This window comes from Ambystoma mexicanum, chromosome 1p, assembly GCF_040938575.1.
Source record: "Ambystoma mexicanum isolate Mex_15411 chromosome 1p, UKY_AmexF1_1, whole genome shotgun sequence".
Lineage (NCBI taxonomy): Eukaryota > Metazoa > Chordata > Amphibia > Caudata > Ambystomatidae > Ambystoma > Ambystoma mexicanum.
The window spans coordinates 1,130,509,381-1,130,526,712 of record NC_090921.1 but is presented as its reverse complement, the minus strand read 5'-3'; the positions used below and the strand labels follow the sequence as shown (position 1 = coordinate 1,130,526,712).

The following is a 17,332-nucleotide window of genomic DNA, read 5'->3' as shown; positions in this document are numbered from 1 at the left end:
CACAACACATAGGATCTCAATATTAAGGTGCCAGTATCCTGGCGGTAAATCAGAATGATACCAGCAAACTACAATACCAATACCAGTAACCGGTCTAATGGAATGTCCACCAGATCACGAGTGGTGGTATGCAGCGTTAGTCCCCATTCTATGGAGTTCCAGTACTCCACGGGGGACACTGCTGGTATTTCAGTTACTGGTATTACCTGCGCCTGTAAAACCGGTGATTTTTTAGGGTAGGGTGTTGGAATGACCTCCAACAACTCACCAGCAAACTTGTTGGTCTGTGCAGAAACGTGCCAGTAAACGTTATTACTGGTACGTTCATTCTGCACCTGCCAACTTGTAATGAGGGTGTAGTCATTAGCTTTGTTAGAACTTCCTGGTCTTCCCTCCTAGGGTTTCTGCGTTGATGTTCCACTTTGTTCAGAGGGTTAACCAAATCTTGTTGGGGTTCTTCCTCCACTCTTCGTCTTCCTCTTTTACTGTACCAGACTTGGCACCTGGTGAAGGTCCAAAACTGCTGGTCTCGTCTTCTTCATCTTCGCCAATGACCTCCTGTTTGTATTTATTCCTGCACTCTCTTTCTTGCAAAACCAGTGCAGTTTCTGGTCACTCAGGCATCTCCACCTTCTGTGGTTATTATCAACCTCTTATTCTCTGTTTCTGTCAAGTGGGTGGCTTTGAAGGGGATGCACAGTTTGTTTTCGGGAGGATGAGTGCGAATAAGCACCTGGTTCCTAATCTTAAGGGCTTTGTCAGGAGTCCTCTTCAAATGCGTCTTTTGAGTTACCCTCCACCTGTTGATGTTGGGTTCGGGTCCCATTGTTCTCTGCCCTCTGTCTTGATTTAAGACGCTGGGATAAGCAACCGTACCTTCCTGTCCATCAGAGCTTTGGCTGGCATCACTCCTGTGGCCGTGTAAGGCGTCATCAAGTATGCCAAGAGGAATGCTGTACGGGTGACTTTCAGGGATATTTAATGGGCAGTTCTCTTGTTCAGCGTTCTCATAAAGCGTATGGGATCTGTAAGGAAAGCATGGCATCAAACAGTGAAGACAGACACAAATGATCACAGTACAAGGGTGTTTATTGAACCTTTAAATGGGTCTGTTGAATGCCTATCTAAACCTAAATCTAAGGATGGGAGCAAGCTACGACCATCAAGTAATGATAACGCAGTCCTAGTGGAGTCTGTCAAAATAAAAGGGCCTATACTAATAAACCTATTGCTAATCTTTACTTCTAAATACAAAATGGTGTGGGACAAGAATGTTTGCAAAAGAAAAGTGATCAAGAAATGATATTTCAGGATAGTTGCGCAGTTGGCTTCCTTTCCCCATGTTTCCAGCATGGGGCAAGGCGGCACGTGCGAGCTTCGCACACACTCTGGTTTCTTGGCCACGAGGTACCAGTTCAAATCATAGGCATCAGGACCTTCGCCAACATCGCTCTCCTATGACAATCTCTTATTGCAGAGGGCTTGATGTAACAAACAACACACAAAAGGTCCTTTCCTTTGTCAGGGTTTTCACATTCACAAGTTCACAACTGGTCTCCCTCCCTCGGGCTCGAACCACGGGTCCCCCTCGTTTGGGCTCAGACCCTTTTTCCACAATATTCACAATTGGTCTCCCTTGTTCGGGCTTGGACTACGGATCCCCATAGTTCGGGCTCAGACCCCCTTTTCCACAATGTTTACAATTGGTCTTCCTCGTTCGGGTTCAGACCAGGGATCCCCTTGTTCGGGCTCAGATCCTCTTGATATCATAATCAAAGACTTTCAAATGTGCAATGGGTTTTGTTTAAACTGTTGCAGAACCACTTGATTCACTTCACACAATTGAATTTCACATCAATCTTCTACTTTCATTTCTCTGGGCAGGATACCTTACAGAGACCCTTGATTGAGAACATTCACAGTGTCGGACCACTCTGTCAATGGTATCGTATCTTTCCTTCTCAAGTTCAAACATTCATCAGCAGTTTCGTTTTACTCACGTCTTTCATCACACGCATTTAACAATGTTCGTTCCAGCTCTAACTATACAATGTTGCTGATTGCAACCTTGACTTCAACACAGACCGGTCTTGCATTGGTCTCCCCAACTCACTGGCTGTGTTAATCTCTAAGTCTCTTCTTTGTTCTTGGAGCCAAGGACGATACCACAGCATCTGCTGCTCCTCCCCACCTTGGTCAGTTACACGGGTGGACCTGCATTGTGTATCTCCGACACACAATGCATGTTTCCTCAGTCTGTTTTCCTGGCCTTACGCTTTCTGTCTTGAAGGTTTATTGAAATTAACAGCGTCTTGCAGGCAAGGATTGGTCAGCAACTGGATTCATACAGGAGCTGAACTGGGGCCATCACCCTTATTTCACATCAACCATGACCAAGCCATCAGATGGGTAATATAATATAATACCCGTTCTTTAGTAGTTGGATCACCTCTTCAAAAAACGTGATGGTGTAGACAACATTTCTCCAAAACTTCCGAAATTAGTTGCAAAGCTCACCAGCTTTTCTTTGCAATTGGCAGTGGATGCCAGATTCGTATGCAAGAGTATGGGAGGCCATACTGGGAGCAGAGACCTTCAGCAGTGGGTCCCGGTACCACCGGCCTCGCAACACAGCACAACCAAAGATGGCCACCAAGGAAATGGGAAATGGGTCTCAGTACCTTTTTATTTCTATGGCGGTGTGAAGGGCGGAGAGGTGACCGGCAACTTCTGATGTAAGTTTTCCGGGACCCTGGTGGTTGTTTATTTAGGATGGGACTGGCAACGCAGTACTGTGCGGTGGACGCAGAAGCAAAGGGATCATGGATTCCATCCAGGAGGGGAGCACTTGAGTGGCCATCCAGCCATAGAACACAGATGTTTCACTGGCCGTGTAACAATTTTATATGCTCTGCTGGAAGAATCACCAGGGAGGGATTAGAGAAAGCCTTGAAAAGAGGGCTTTCTTAAAGAACAAACTATGACAGGCGAAGGAGGAAGAGTGAATGAGGGCATAGCAAGCCATCCCAAGAAAAAGCTGGACATCTAATTGTAGTATATGGAAAACAAAAGGTTTAAGTTACTTCCTCTCGGAATGTCCAATGTTTGACATCATAAAAGCTTTAGCTTGATTATTACCTGCCCCAGGATGACAAAAACAATAATCGAGGAGGTGAGACTTATTTCACTAGTATGTGGGGATTCAAATTTGTATTTGTTTTTCTCCAGTTCATCTTTTCACTTTCATGCTTGTGAAGCTGGTCTAATGAAATATTAAAAACAGGCAAACATATAACCAATCATACTTATGCTCTTTTTAATAATCAACTCCCTCAAAAACAATCATTTCCTCATAAAAGGGGCTAACAGTATATATATTAACTGACCAAAGCATCATATAATCCGTCAACCTACCAAAAAAGGCTTGCTTATGTGGACTACTTTCTGATCATATTAGACTGTATTCATACATGCCAACATTCTAAAGCACCTGGGAGGGAGATTTTGTAACAGAAAGCGGGAGAAATACATTTTCCCGTAGGCTTTCATTGGGGTTAGAATGATTTTAGGAGGGAGAAAGGGAATAATAGCAATATTTTTCATTGAAAAATCTGGAGTCTCCCACCTACATCGGGAGGGTTGTCATGTATATGTATTATGACATCTGCTATTCAGAGTCAGATGATTACACGATAAGGCCAGAGGCAGCATGTGATCAATTAATCGATCTGCTGCTATGACAGGTTTTGCTTTTTGTTTACATTTTGAGTATATTTAAAACAGTGATTGGTATATGTTTTTCTCAGTTCAGGAATGTTGCCACTATATATTGAGTAATTTGGAGTTAGAAGCGTGCGGAGGACAAAGATGATGAACATGAATCAATAAGGTATGGACATTGCTTGCTACATTTAAGGTTAAGATTACTTAAGGTCTTGATCAAACTAATTTACATGCACTGTCCAAATCCCCAACCTGGGTATAACTTTAGGACTTTGAAGCCCTCACTCAGGACGGACTTCAACCTAGAGGAATAAAATCTTTGAGCTTGAGAGTCTGCAAGCCAGGAGAAACTCTTGATGTACCAACCATGGAGTAAATGGCTTTGTCTAACCTTGATATAATCAGTTCTGTAGACACATATGTGATACAAAACTGATGTAAAAGGTTTTCCTAATTCAAACAACTTTTTTAGTTTTATTCTTCACTGTGCCCTCTCCTTTTGGCATTACATCTTGCGGACAACTTTATTCCTTTCCATGTATCATATATGATCCTTTCTTACAAAGATACTGTCCCAAGGTATACACCAATATGGTAGAAAATGTTCTCAAGTTAACCTGTACAGCATTATATAAACCAATAACTGTAGAAATCTGCCCGGAAGACATAATTTGTGTGTTTTTGATTACTTGTCTGTTCATAATTTTTGTATAATTCAATATATATGAATTGGATTTGTGTCTGTGATTATAAATACCATGTGAGATTAAATCATTCATTGCTCACAGCATCTGTCCGTTTTGGATCATTATGCCAGAAATGCCCCACATGATATCTGGTGGGTTACCTGTACCTGTACACCTGAATTTATAGACAAGTGGTAACTCAGTTTCTTTCCCCACGGTGGAACCCATACATGTATTTTCATGTATCATACCCCAGCCACCTATGTACATGTATGTATGTAACCCCAGGGATTAACCCTACCTATGTAAACGAAGGAGGGATGGATAACGTATGGCTGCACACCCCTAATTTAGTATTGGTACATTTTATTTTCTATTCTGATAGCTGTAGCAACAATATAGGTTGTTTGTTTGTTTGTTTATTAATTTGTAGGGCGCACCGAACCCTTCGGTAACTGGGCGCAACAACATATAAAGGATACCTATAGATTGGTTACATAGTTGAGGGCAGGTAAGGTTGGGTACATTACATATATTATGTAATCAGGTAGTCAAGTTCAAAAATACATAATTACAGAGGCGGTGCAATACTATAGCTTAGATACAAAGTTAAGTACAGGTAAGGTACATTGCAGTGGTGTTCATAGATACAAAGTTGCAGAGTCAGCGTGAAATATCATAATGAGCTAAATACAGAGGTTCAAGCGGGTGCAAGTTCCAAGGCTAGTGCCAGAATGTTAGTCATACTGGTCTTTGGATCGTAGCCAATTCAGAGTGTTGCGTCTAAAGCTGTAGTAAGACTGATCTATTCTGAGGTTAAGAGGTAATGTATTCCAGTACTGGGCAGCTTTTACCGGAAAACTGTTTCCAACTCTTTTTTTTTAACCTGAATCTTGGTAGTTGCAGACAGTGGGAGTTAGCTGCTCTGGAGGGGTGAGTAGATGTTCTTCTGACTATTCTTTTCATGAGATAGGGTGGGGCTATGTTATTCAGACATTTGAACGTTAGTGAGACTATTTTGAGGAGGATCCTGTCACAAATTTTAAGCCAGTGATGATCTCTTCTCGTGTTGGATACATGTTCTCTAAACGGAAGGTTCAAGGCCATTCTAAGGGCATTGTTTTGCAGTGTCTGGATTTTGTTAGTAATGTATTTATTTGCTCCCAGATATAGGGCATTGCAATAGTCGAGTTTGGGTAATATTAGGGCATTAGCTAAGATGATACAACTAGCTTGTGTTAGGAATGGCCTGCATGATCTGATAAGTTTACAGGTATAAGCGGTGGAAGAAACCAGAGCGTTTACCTGTTTTTGCAATGTTAAGGTAGAGTCAAGATAGAAACCAAGCGTCTTCACTTCCTTGGCTACTGTGATTGTGTTGCCATTGATGATGAAGGCGGAGTAGTTGATGTCAAGTTTTTTAAATTGGCGGCGGAGCCAAGATTCAGGATCTCTGTTTTATCATCGTTCAGGCAGAGGCCATGAGTTGCCATCCATGCCTGAATGAGGATGTATATTTCATTTACCAAGGCCGTATCAAAGATGAAATTGCCCGAAAGTGGAATGAGGATCTGGGTGTCATCTGCGTAGTTAGTGTAGGTAACACCCAGTCTGTCCAATTTATCAAATAGGGCCTTGGTAAATACATTATACATAGTGGGCGAAACACAAGAGCCTTGTGGCACACCATGTTGTCTGAATTGGTTCTGCCGAGGTGGATAAAACATGCATAGTCCTGTTGTCTAGGAATGATTGGACCCAGGCTATAGCCTTGCTCAAGAAATGGGCAGCCGTTGCCATGTGTTTGCATAAGATTGCGTGTCCACTAGGTCAAAGGCTGCCGACAAATCAAGGAGGAGTAGCATGGCAGTGTTTCCTTTGCCGTTGAGCTCATGAATTTGTTCCTTCAGGTCAATTAAGGCTGATTCAGTACCATGTTGTGGTCTGAATCTGGATTGATGGGAGCCCAAGAGCTGGTTAGTCTCAAGATAGTTCTGAATTTGAAGATAGGTTACTCTAACTATTATCTTGAGGAGGAAGGGGACTGGGGTAATGGGCCTATAGTTAGTGGGGATAGAAGGGTCTAGTGTTTATTTCTTGAGAAGAAGTCAAACCCAGGACTCTTTTAAGTTGCTTGGGACAGTGTTGGATGAAAATGAAGCATTAATTAGTTTAGAGATGAAGGGGGCTACATTTCTAGCAGCATCCTTAATTATTTGGGCAGGGCAATTGTCGCCTTTATAATTTGAAGGCTTCAGGGATGCGATAATTTTTTCAGTTTCTCGAAGATACTTTGAGGAATTTAAATGGTGCTGGACCAGGCGTGTTGTTCGTAGGGCTGGTAGTAGGTGTCTTGGTAGAGAGCAAGGAATCTTTTTTTTTGGCAATTTTAATTTGCAGAGTTGTTATTTTGTTGGCTAAGGCATTCTGGGTGCTGGTGCACCTTTGTTTGTCTTTGGGTACTTTGTTCTACTAACTTAATCTGACATAACAATTACTCACCTATTTACATATTGGTCTGACCACAACTAAAGAATAATTGAAAGATGACCCCATATGATTTAATTTCTGCCTTGCATTATTTTTTATTTATACAATATTTTCTATATCATTTGTCAGTTATTGTGCTATTAACTGTGCATGTTTATCAGTTTCTTTATGATTTCTTATATATGTCACTAATTCAATATTTAAGTTCTCATTTTATTTCTGTTTTTCTAATTTTTTCCCTTTTTTGATTATTTTATAATTTTTTGTACAGTTTGTTCTACACAGTGTAATGAAATTTGTTTCTATTTGATACATATCAATCTCCTCTCTTGCATCTTGAAGGATGCTGTCTAATTTGCAATTGGCAGCTATTTGATTTACTTATAATTCATTTGATTTGTTTGCCTTGAGGAAGCCCAGTGGGCAAAACTGATAGCCATACAGTTGGCACATTCTTTGTAAAATAAGTCACATCTTACTAACAAACCAGAATAATTATGTCTGAACGTATTTTGTAATACCAACGTTAACACAAATTGTTGGAGATTAATTGGTTTCATATATTCTTTTGAACATGAGATGTGCTTACATGGAGGGATACAGTTTAAGAATCATTGGTGACAGTCAGCTTCTTGGCTAGCTTGCGGAAGCGCAGGAAGGCCAACAGGAAGCCCAAGAGGGACAAGAGGCAGTACAGTCAGAAGGTGAATTTGATCCACATCTGTTAGTGCGTCCTAGATCTTTGTAATGCGAGCCCCATCCAAGGTGGCAGCCTACCTAAGCAAACAGCTGAAGATGCCGCTGAGCTAGGAGGCACACAACATATTGAGGGGGGAGTGTCCCAGAACCTTGCTGCCGGATAAAGTGGCCGATACGCCTGTCATTGATTCCAAAATGCTCACTTTTATGATGAAGTATTCTAACGATATCCATAAAGTTATTGATAGATCTTGGACCTGCCAAGACAAGCTCCTGGACTCAGTCGGCCCACTAGCCAAAATCATGGAAATGGCAGAAGATGCCAAGGACAGGAAGACCGAAATAGATCCGCCGGTGCTTGCCGGTTGAGTGCAAAAGTCACCTTCATTGTCTCAAAGGGAATGCCAATTATGCCATTCAGATTTATTCTTGTGAAGAGGGACCCTAAGTTGGGAGAGTTGGCATTGTTGGACGCCCCAGCCGCAGCAAAGGGTTGCCTCTTCGGGACGTGTTTGTCAGGACATGTCAAAGTTTGTCCGCACATTTGCCGCCCTGGACAAGGTGAAGGCATCAGTCAGGAAAGTGTTTTCCACGAAGGCAGGCCGACAGAGGACGATGGGGGCTCGGCCGGCCAAGCAGGCGGACAAAGGCCTTCCTACAGAGGCTCCTGGCACAGTCACAAAGCCAGGAGACTCAACCCCTTCTTCCCCACACGGGGAAGGGGGAGAGGGTGAGGATGGAGAGGCCCCATTGGCACTCCAGACACCACTGCAGGTGAGAGCACATTCACCGCTGGCAAGCACAAGTGCTGCAATACCCGCAATTCACGGCACATTAGCCATGTGCCTTCAGGGGTGGTAGGAGATCACAGGAGATACCTGGGTCTTAACAGCAGTGCAGGAGTTTCAGATAGAGTTCTTCAAAGAACCCAGCCAGAGCAAGCTGCCAGGCCACCGGTCTGTCAGAACAAGACGAGGCCCTCATGCGAGAAGAGATCGCAAAACTTTTAAGAAAAGGGGCATTCAGCCAGGTCACAGACGAACCAGGCAGGTTCGTGAGCAACCTTTTTCTGGTGAAGAGAAAAGAAAAAGGCAGGCCAGTCATCAACCTCAGGGCCCTCAATGCCTTTCTTATCGGCATTTCAAGTTGGAGGGCATCTACCTTCTATGAGATGTTCTGCAAGAAGGAGACTGGCTAGCGCGCATAGACCTCAGAGAAGCCCGTCTGGCAATTCCCATTTATGAAACTCACCGACGATTCCTCCAATTTTTATGGGGGACGGAGTTAGCAATTCACCTGCCTACCGTTGGGCTATCGTCAGCTCCTTGGTGTTTCACCAAGGTGCTAAAGCCAGTAGTGACAGAATTGTGCCGGAGAGGCATAAGGTTTAGCATTTACCTTGACAACATTTGTATCATGGCACAGGACACTCACCTCCTGCAGGAGCAATTGGCAGAAACAACCAAGTTATTGGAAGATCTGGCTTTCCTGATGAACTGGGAGGAATCTGCGATCCTCCCCACTCAAAAGATGGAATTTCCTTGGCTTCATGATAGATTCAGTACATTACGAAAAGTGAACAACATCAAGAAGGAGATCAGGTCGATCCTGGGCAAAGACCAGGTGTCCCTGAGGGAGCTAGCAAGGATATTGGGGAGGTTTGCTTCCTCCATTCAGGTGACCTTCCCAGGACCCCTTCACATTTGAGCGTTACAGTGACTGAAAATACACTACCACAGGGAAGGGCTGTTTTACGAGCAGAGAGTACCGCTGTCACCATAGGTGAAGACAGAGCTACTCTGGTGGATCCAACACATGGAGGCCTGGAATAGAAAGGCCAATTTAGGCTACCTTCTGGACCTGGCAATTGAGTCAGATGCCAGCCACAGAGACTGGGGAGTGCTCTGTGGGTCGATCTCGACCAGTGGTCGTTAGTCTGCCTCAGAGAGCCGACTGCATATCAACTGCCTGGAGCTCCTAGAATATTCCTTTGCGATTAGGAATCTGACTCAGGACACGGTGCAGTGCTATATCCTTCTATAGATGGACAATGTTTCAGCCATATGCTATATCAATCGACTGGGCGGAATGAAGTCCAAAATACTGGCAGAGATAGCCAAGGAATTTTGGCACCTCTGCTTGAGCAATAGAATCAGTGCCAAAGCTGAGTATCAGCCCGGATTAGCCAATGAGGTGTCAGATTGGAACTCCCCTTATCTCAGGGACCCCAGCGACTGGCAGCTGGACAGAGTGATTTTTCTCAGTCTGATGGGTCTCAGGGGACCATGCAGGACAGATAATTTTGCATCCAGGCTAAATTGCCACCTGCCACGTTTCTTCAGCTGGAGGCCGGACCTAGAGGACATGGCCATGGACGCATTCCTGCAGCAGTGGGGGCCGAGCACAGAGCATGCCTTCCCCCCCTTTGTGATGATCGCCAGGATGTTGCCATACGTGAGGTCACAGATAGCGAAGCTGGTCCTAGTTACCCCAGCCTGGAAGAGTCAGGATTGTTTCCTCGATCTACTGAATCTCTTCTACGACAATCCAGTCCTGCTGCCCAAATAGACATGGATTATTCGGGATCCTACACGGTGCTCGCACCTGTTATTCCTTTAAAGCATGCGCAGGCTGATAGCTTGGGTGATTTCAGGAGTGCCTGGAGAAAGCCAGGCCTATTGTGAGAAGCTTGCCCGCTCATTGAGGAATTTCTCATATTATTTCATTTTTTCTAATTGTTTCCCCTTTTTTGGTAATTTTATGTTTTTTTTCCAATTTGTCCTACAAATGTGTATTTTGGTACATATAAATCTCCTTTCTTTCGTCTTCGAGGCTTCTGTCCAATTTGCAATTGCCAGTTATTTGAATTACTTATTTGAATTACTTAGAAATCATTTGATTTGATTTGTTTACCTTGAGGAAGCTCGGAGGGCGAAACTAATGGCCATACAGTTGGCACATTGTTTCTGAACTAAGTCACCTCTTACTAACACACCAGCATAATTATGGAGAAGATATTTTGAATTACCAATGTTAAAACAAATTATTGGACACTAATTAAAGTGGTTTCATATATTCTTTTCAACAAGAGATGCGCTTACATTAGGGGATACAGTTTAAGATGAGTTCATTTTAAGGCCTTTGGTTGTGAGCCTTACCTAAGTAGAGCAGCTCTCACATGATACATTGTTTTAGATATATGATGGTTTATTGGCACAGTCCAGCACACTCTGACAACCAGCCAGCCTTTATCACCATTGTTTCAGGGCTAGATGGTACGTCCTCACACCATGCACGGTTTCTGGACTTTGGAAGCCTTTTCTGGGAGCACGGGTGTCTGCTGTGGCGATCAGGAAGGGAACCCTGGGGGGTCAAGACTCTTCAACTTGCGGATCTTGTGCTTGTTGGTGCTGTCTTCCCCCTGTGTGTGCTGGGAATACCGGAATGCTCTCGGGCCTTGTGAAAAGGAGAGCCAATCACTGATGAAGTATGCCTTGGCAGAGATAGGCCCCAGACCTGCCCAAACCGCCTTCTGAAGCAACTGCTGTTCCTCGGGCAGCCAGCAAGATCTGGATGGGCCTGCTTGCTGGAATTCATAGTCTGATGATGACTCACCCACAAAAGACATCTTGGCGGTAGCTCTTTCTAATAACATTACTGGGAGCAAAACACCCTTCCCACTGGGGTTAAGCCGCTGGTATTTTGGCGGTCTGCTGCCGGTATTAGCACCAAATAATTCTTTCAGGTTTCTTGGGCCTGGACCTGTCTGTTGGTGCTTGGCTTGTAGTACACACTAGTGGCCAGTTGGCGGCATGTTCCGTCTGTGTATAAGAGGTACTGTTGTGCCTTACCATGGATGGCAGGAGGGACAAGCAGGGATTATGATTACCATACAGGTCTGCAGTATATTAATGATGAATGCTCCTCTATCTACAAAGAGAGGTTGCTGCACACAGACCGTGCGGAAAGTGAGCCGCGGGGCGCCAGGAACTTGGTAACACAGTTCTGATGCCCCACGGCCTCACTTGCACACCATGGTATGACGAAGCTACATGCTGTCAAATGCTAGTGCGACATGAGTCTCCCGAGCCGGGATCCCTGCTGCATCATGCTGTGCTGTTAAACACACAAAACAGCACAAATCCACTAACGCTCACAACCCAAATTAGTATAAGACGAATAAAAGTAGTTATCTGCTGCTCGAGCAGCAAAGAAAGAGGATGAATAGGGAGGATCAGCAAGGTTTATGTGGGGAAACGTTTCCTGATTCGGAGACAAGAGTCATGTGGGAGACACGTCACAAGTAGTCTAGTTTCATCAGAAAATAAACTGTCTTTCTAGGAAATCGTAGTTCTTTGATTTTTTCAGTGATTGAAACTTGTTTTGTGTTTGCTGCTCAAGTGGTAATTCAAGAGAAAAGCATGATACAAGCCTTTGGGTCTTAACACAGAAATGGGTTTCACGAAGAGAAACAGCATCAGTTCATGAAACAAAGTGCAGCCCAACCAAAGATGGCCACCAAGGAAATGGGAAAAGGATCTCACTACTGAGATCCTTTTCTATTTCTATGGCTGTGTGATGGCAAAAAGGTGACCGGAAAACATCTGTCGTAAGTTGTCTGGGACAGGGTGTTATTTCAGATGGGGCTGACAACGCAGAACTGTGGAGTGGGCACAGAACCAAAGGGATCATGGATGCCGTTCAGGAAGGGATTAGTTGAGTGGCCATCTAGCCATTGAACACAGCAGCTTCACTGGATGTGTAACTGCCAATGTCTGCAGAGGTGTGTCTGCTCTCGCTGCAAGAATGACGAGGCTGATCAATGACTGCTTGTGAGGTTTGCATGGTAGCAAAATTAGGCAGTTCATCCTTGCCACGGTGGTTCCTGAGGGGAAAAAATAAACAGTAGCTCATCCTCACTTCAACATTTTGACAATTGAATACACATATTGGAGAAAGAAGCACCTAAACCCATACACATATATAGTCTATGTATTATAAAGCCAAATAAAAGTTGAAAAAGCATTCTCCTGGCGTTTCTTATTCACGAGTTAAATGTGTTGCTGTGAAATTATCATTTTCACAAATTAAGTCAACGGATAGTAAATCATTTGGACAACACCTGAATAAATTCGCCTGTGACGTTGAACACCAATCGCTTGTCCAGGAACGCAGCCACGCCTAAAGAGTTCAAGACCTGCTCAGAGATCCAGAAGTAGAGCATCCTGGATTCAGCCAGCATCGATGGAGTGAACATAGAATTGCTGAAGGTCACATTGTGATTGGGATAAAGGAGGAGGCCCTGCACAGGAAGAATACATTACATCATAATCAGACATCTAGATGTTTTCTAGAATGATAGACTGCATAAAAAATGGTGCAAGAACAATGAAGAGCAATGATGTTTTGTGTGTGTATTCTCCAAGTTTATTACAAGGATTTTCCCCGACCGCCCAAGGGCTGAGTGCGTGGAATCACCTGATAAATTGTAAAGAGGCGTAACAGCACGGAGCAATGCTTCCTCCTCACAAAGCAATAGTTCCTCCTTATTGAGTAATGCTGAAAATTCATGCGTAAGACTTTTACGCATTGAATTTTTGGTACACCTTCATTGCATTTCATTAATTTGTATGGCGGAGAAGAGGAGTAGATTGTAAGTTACTCTTCAGCCTTCCCCTTCCTCTACTCAATACAAATACAAATACTTCAGCATTTATGCCAGCATGCCATTTTAATGCTGGCAAAAATGCTGTAGATAACACCACCAAAAAGCATGCAGATTCCATAGGGATCCATTGTAGAACCCGCCTGCATTTTACACCAGCAAAAAGCATGCAGATTCCATAGGGATCCATTGTAAACTCTGCACCACATGTGCAAATGGCAGGCACATCCAAATGTTGAAAATTATGCGGAGGGGAATTGTTTACACAAAATTGTAATTGTAACATGTCCACTTTGCATAATTTACTTGAACTTTGAAAATGAGCTCCATATTGCCTGCCGGGCCTCATGCCACCTGGTGGAGGGGCCTACCTATACTGCCTAATGGAGGTGATAGATGCGATCATAGCAACAGTGACCAATGATTGCCTTACCTTTGCTGCCTGATGGAGGTCATCAATGAACTGCCTGCTGGCGGACTTACATATTATGTGTGTTAGATCACTCCCACAGTTCATGTCATGGTCATTCCTATACTATCTGATGTAGGTTAAAGTGGCAGTCATGTGCTGCCTCATTGGGCCATTCTGGCACCGCTTGATGGGGAGAGATTTCTATTTTGCCTCCCAAGCCGTCATATATGGACCCGTCCCTATACTTCCTGGTGTGTGGCTATATCATATGTATAGTGGCTGATGGGGTTGCCCTAGTAGTTGCCTTACTCTGTAGTTAAGTCCACCATTTAACGGGAAAGAATGCCCCAGACTCTGCACTAAATATATAACTAAATGTCACATGCGCCTCTAAATAACATACATGCATTGACCAGGCATGCAATTAATGTAGGCAAGTTTGATGTGCATTTATGTTATGGCTAAATTTCCACCAGTTAACCAAGCACCAAAAGGTAAATTCTGTAGCCAGACAAATTGTAACATTGAAGGTATTGAGCACATCCAGGACAAGATTTCTTTCTAAATACCAGTAGGTGAATATTGTGACTGCACAAGACTGTGTGAATATTTGCTGTTCGGCATTTCTGTTTCTTTATGCACAGACTACATCAATGAGCTATTCTGATGTAGCATATTGTGATCTGACTTCTGAGCGAATGCAGGAGCTGGACCTCTAGTAGAAGGCCTTGCTCCGGATCCTTAGGATCAATCGGTGGTGCCTCATATTTATTTGATCCTCTTCTTGCATATGCGAGTGGCTGGTCTGTGTTTGCGTGTGGTGAGCAAGATGGAGAGAAATTGAAGGATAGGCAATGTTCTTGGGGTTTCCGTAGTTTTTTCAAATGATTTGTCTTGCTGTATGTTACGTTATGGTGAGAGGTGCTTGGCTTTAGTGGTTGATGCATGAAGATGTCCTGTGTTGAGGTTTAGATCATTTGGGAGACTGAAGGCATTCTCTCATGGTTTTTGTTGGTGCCTTGATGTGATGTCTTATAGTCATTATAGGTTCTGAGAGTAGTGTGTTGTGTTCTAGGTGGACGGTCGGGAGCTGGTATGGTGTTTCCTTGGAGTGTCTGCCCGTGAATTTCGAGCTATTGAGGAGTGTCGTTTCTTTTGCTTGATCGATAGTATGTTAAATCTTTTGTCTGTTAAGCATTGAAGAGCCACATTTGCAAACTTTTTTGTGCATTTCAGATGCTCCTGGATGGTGAGTTCCAGTGTTTAGCCACCGTAGTGGAAATGGCATAGCCTCTCAGTCTTTCTCTGAAAAATCTTCAGGTTTCTAATAGTCTGTCATTTCTTGACAGGTTGGCTGGTTGCTAGAGTGACTGTTTTTATTGGAGGAATTCTGCTCCATGCCCCTCAAGTGTTTTGTGGCCGATGCAGAGGTCCTTGACATGGATTCTTTTTCCAATTGTTAGCCAGTGGAGTGCTCTGAAAGCCGGTGGTATGTGTTCCCTGTTGTTGAGTCGGCATAATGGACTAGTTGCTGTGTTTTGGATTCATTGAAGTTTTTTTGTGAGGTAGTCAGGCATACCTACTTAAATACTGTTTGCATCAGGGAGATGATGGCGAGTGCTCTTTGTGCGAAGGAAAGGTAGGGAATAACCTGTTTTATAGAGCAAAGATGGTGGAAGAACTTTTTGACTACTGCGTTGGTTTGGGTTTCAGCAAGAGTCTGTTTTCCATAAATATGCCCAGGTTCTTGATCAATTTAGATGGTTAACGGCAGTTACCCATTTGCTAAGGCCATGGTAGAGCTGCTTCAGGTGTGGCATGTGGTGAGACCATCATTATTAGCATTTTGTTTTGGGTTGAGTTTTAAATACGTGGCCCACATCCATTTTCTTTTTCGTGTAAGACAGTAACTGAAGTTAATTCTGCAGTTTCCGTAGTCAGCCATTTTGTGTATGTTTTTGGTGTAACAGGTGAGCCCATAATGTCCTTTTTAGTATTTCTCAGAGATCTGACAACAAGAGTTTGCCAATTAAGATGGGTGAAGGGAAATATCAACTATTGTATAAAGACCCTTTGGACCACAACACTTACCTGTGAATTTAATCCAAAATACCAATCCCGGATGAAGCCCACATTCTTGTGTTTTTGTTTTTGCTTGGACCATCTGATAGCCAGAGAAGTTGTAGGTATTTGACAATCAGGGGATGTGAGGAGGTGTCAAATTCCCATTGCACTTCTTCTGAAATGACCCACAATCAGTTTTATCCCAAAACCTCTCAGAGAATTTCAATGTCTATTGGGCTCTCCAACACTTGAAACATAGTTTTGGTCTACTAGAAAACACTGGATGATTCTACCATTTATTTTATCTCAGACACTTGGAAATGATGCAATTATGTATGTGCTCAAATGGAGTGGGCATGTCAGGAAGGGCCTGTATAACTCACACTACATCATTCGTCTTTGCTATGCAGTTTATAGGTTTGGTAGCCAAGACACAAGGAGATAAAGAAATTATGCACAATGTTCGTTTCGTATAAAGACTGATCTGGGCACTAATTCACATTTCTTTAGTCCAAATCAAGTCGCTCTCCAATTAATGAATGTTGACCCCAACCAACATGCATATGCTTGCGTCACATATCTACACTGACCTTGTGATGTGATTCCACATAATTTGAATTTATGACTGTGGATGCTGCCACTGAAATGTCCACTCCTATATCTCCATCACTGATGAAATGTTCTGCCAGAGGAAAAATGGGCAGAAGCATTACAGAATAATTTGTTCAAGATTCACATGCACTTTGGTTTTTATTACTCCTTAGATGGTCTACAGTACTAGCTCGTTATGCGGTTGCATTTCAAATCAGTTTCTCTTGATATATGTACATTTTTGTATGGTTGGGTTCACATCAAAAGATGCAGTGACCATCTTTTCCTGTGATCATTATCTGATAGTACAAAAAAGCAGAACAATCATTGGCAAAGCCAACGGTTTTGGCTTTCCTACAGTGTACATGTTCCCCCTATAAAATATATAAATTACAATTTTTCTTTCTTACAATGTTCAACAAATCATCCCAGTAAGATTCACAACATGTTACGAGTAGCATTTATCCTTGCTTTGTACCATCTCTAGATCGGTTGGGGATTTCTTGGGAAGACCCTGGTACGCGCCATTACAGAAGTCAATCTTTGATGGATTTAGGGCTTGCACCAACTTGTGTTGTTTTTTTTTACTTGTTTTTGTTATCGGTACTTAAGGGCGGGAGAACCTTCCTAAGTAAATGTAGGTGAAAGTGCATGTTAAAAGTATCTTCAAGAGAAAACTTTAAACATGAATCTTTCAGACATTTCCTTTGATTTGCATCGCCTTCAAATGACACTCTAAATTTAGTTAAGGGTAGAGTACAGTTCAGTGAGCTAAATGATTGCAGAAGAGATCTATATACTGACTCCACCTTTCATCCTCTGAGGTTGATGAATTGAGTACCAATGTGCTAGGTATTTAAACCATCTATTATTAAAGTACTTATAAGTGTGAGGAATCTAATATTAAGTGCTACAAAAAAGATGATATTGCTATCTGCCTGTTACATTCCAGTTGCATGTGAAATCTTCCACCTGCTGTAGATTGACATGTGCTTCCCATTT

The 17,332-nt window shown here is 43.0% G+C and overlaps 1 protein-coding gene across 1 annotated transcript in view; it reads right to left on the bottom strand.

Annotated features, from left to right (window-relative positions):
- LOC138449659 (cholesteryl ester transfer protein-like) overlaps positions 1-17,332 on the bottom strand; it is a 330,995-nt gene that overhangs the window by 51,212 nt on the left and 262,451 nt on the right. The window contains exons 10-11 of the mRNA XM_069604786.1: positions 16,330-16,421; positions 12,721-12,900 (exon numbers count right to left, since the gene is read on the bottom strand). Of these exons, the coding sequence (XP_069460887.1) occupies positions 12,721-12,900; positions 16,330-16,421 (272 nt within the window). The remainder of the gene's footprint in view (positions 1-12,720; positions 12,901-16,329; positions 16,422-17,332) is intronic.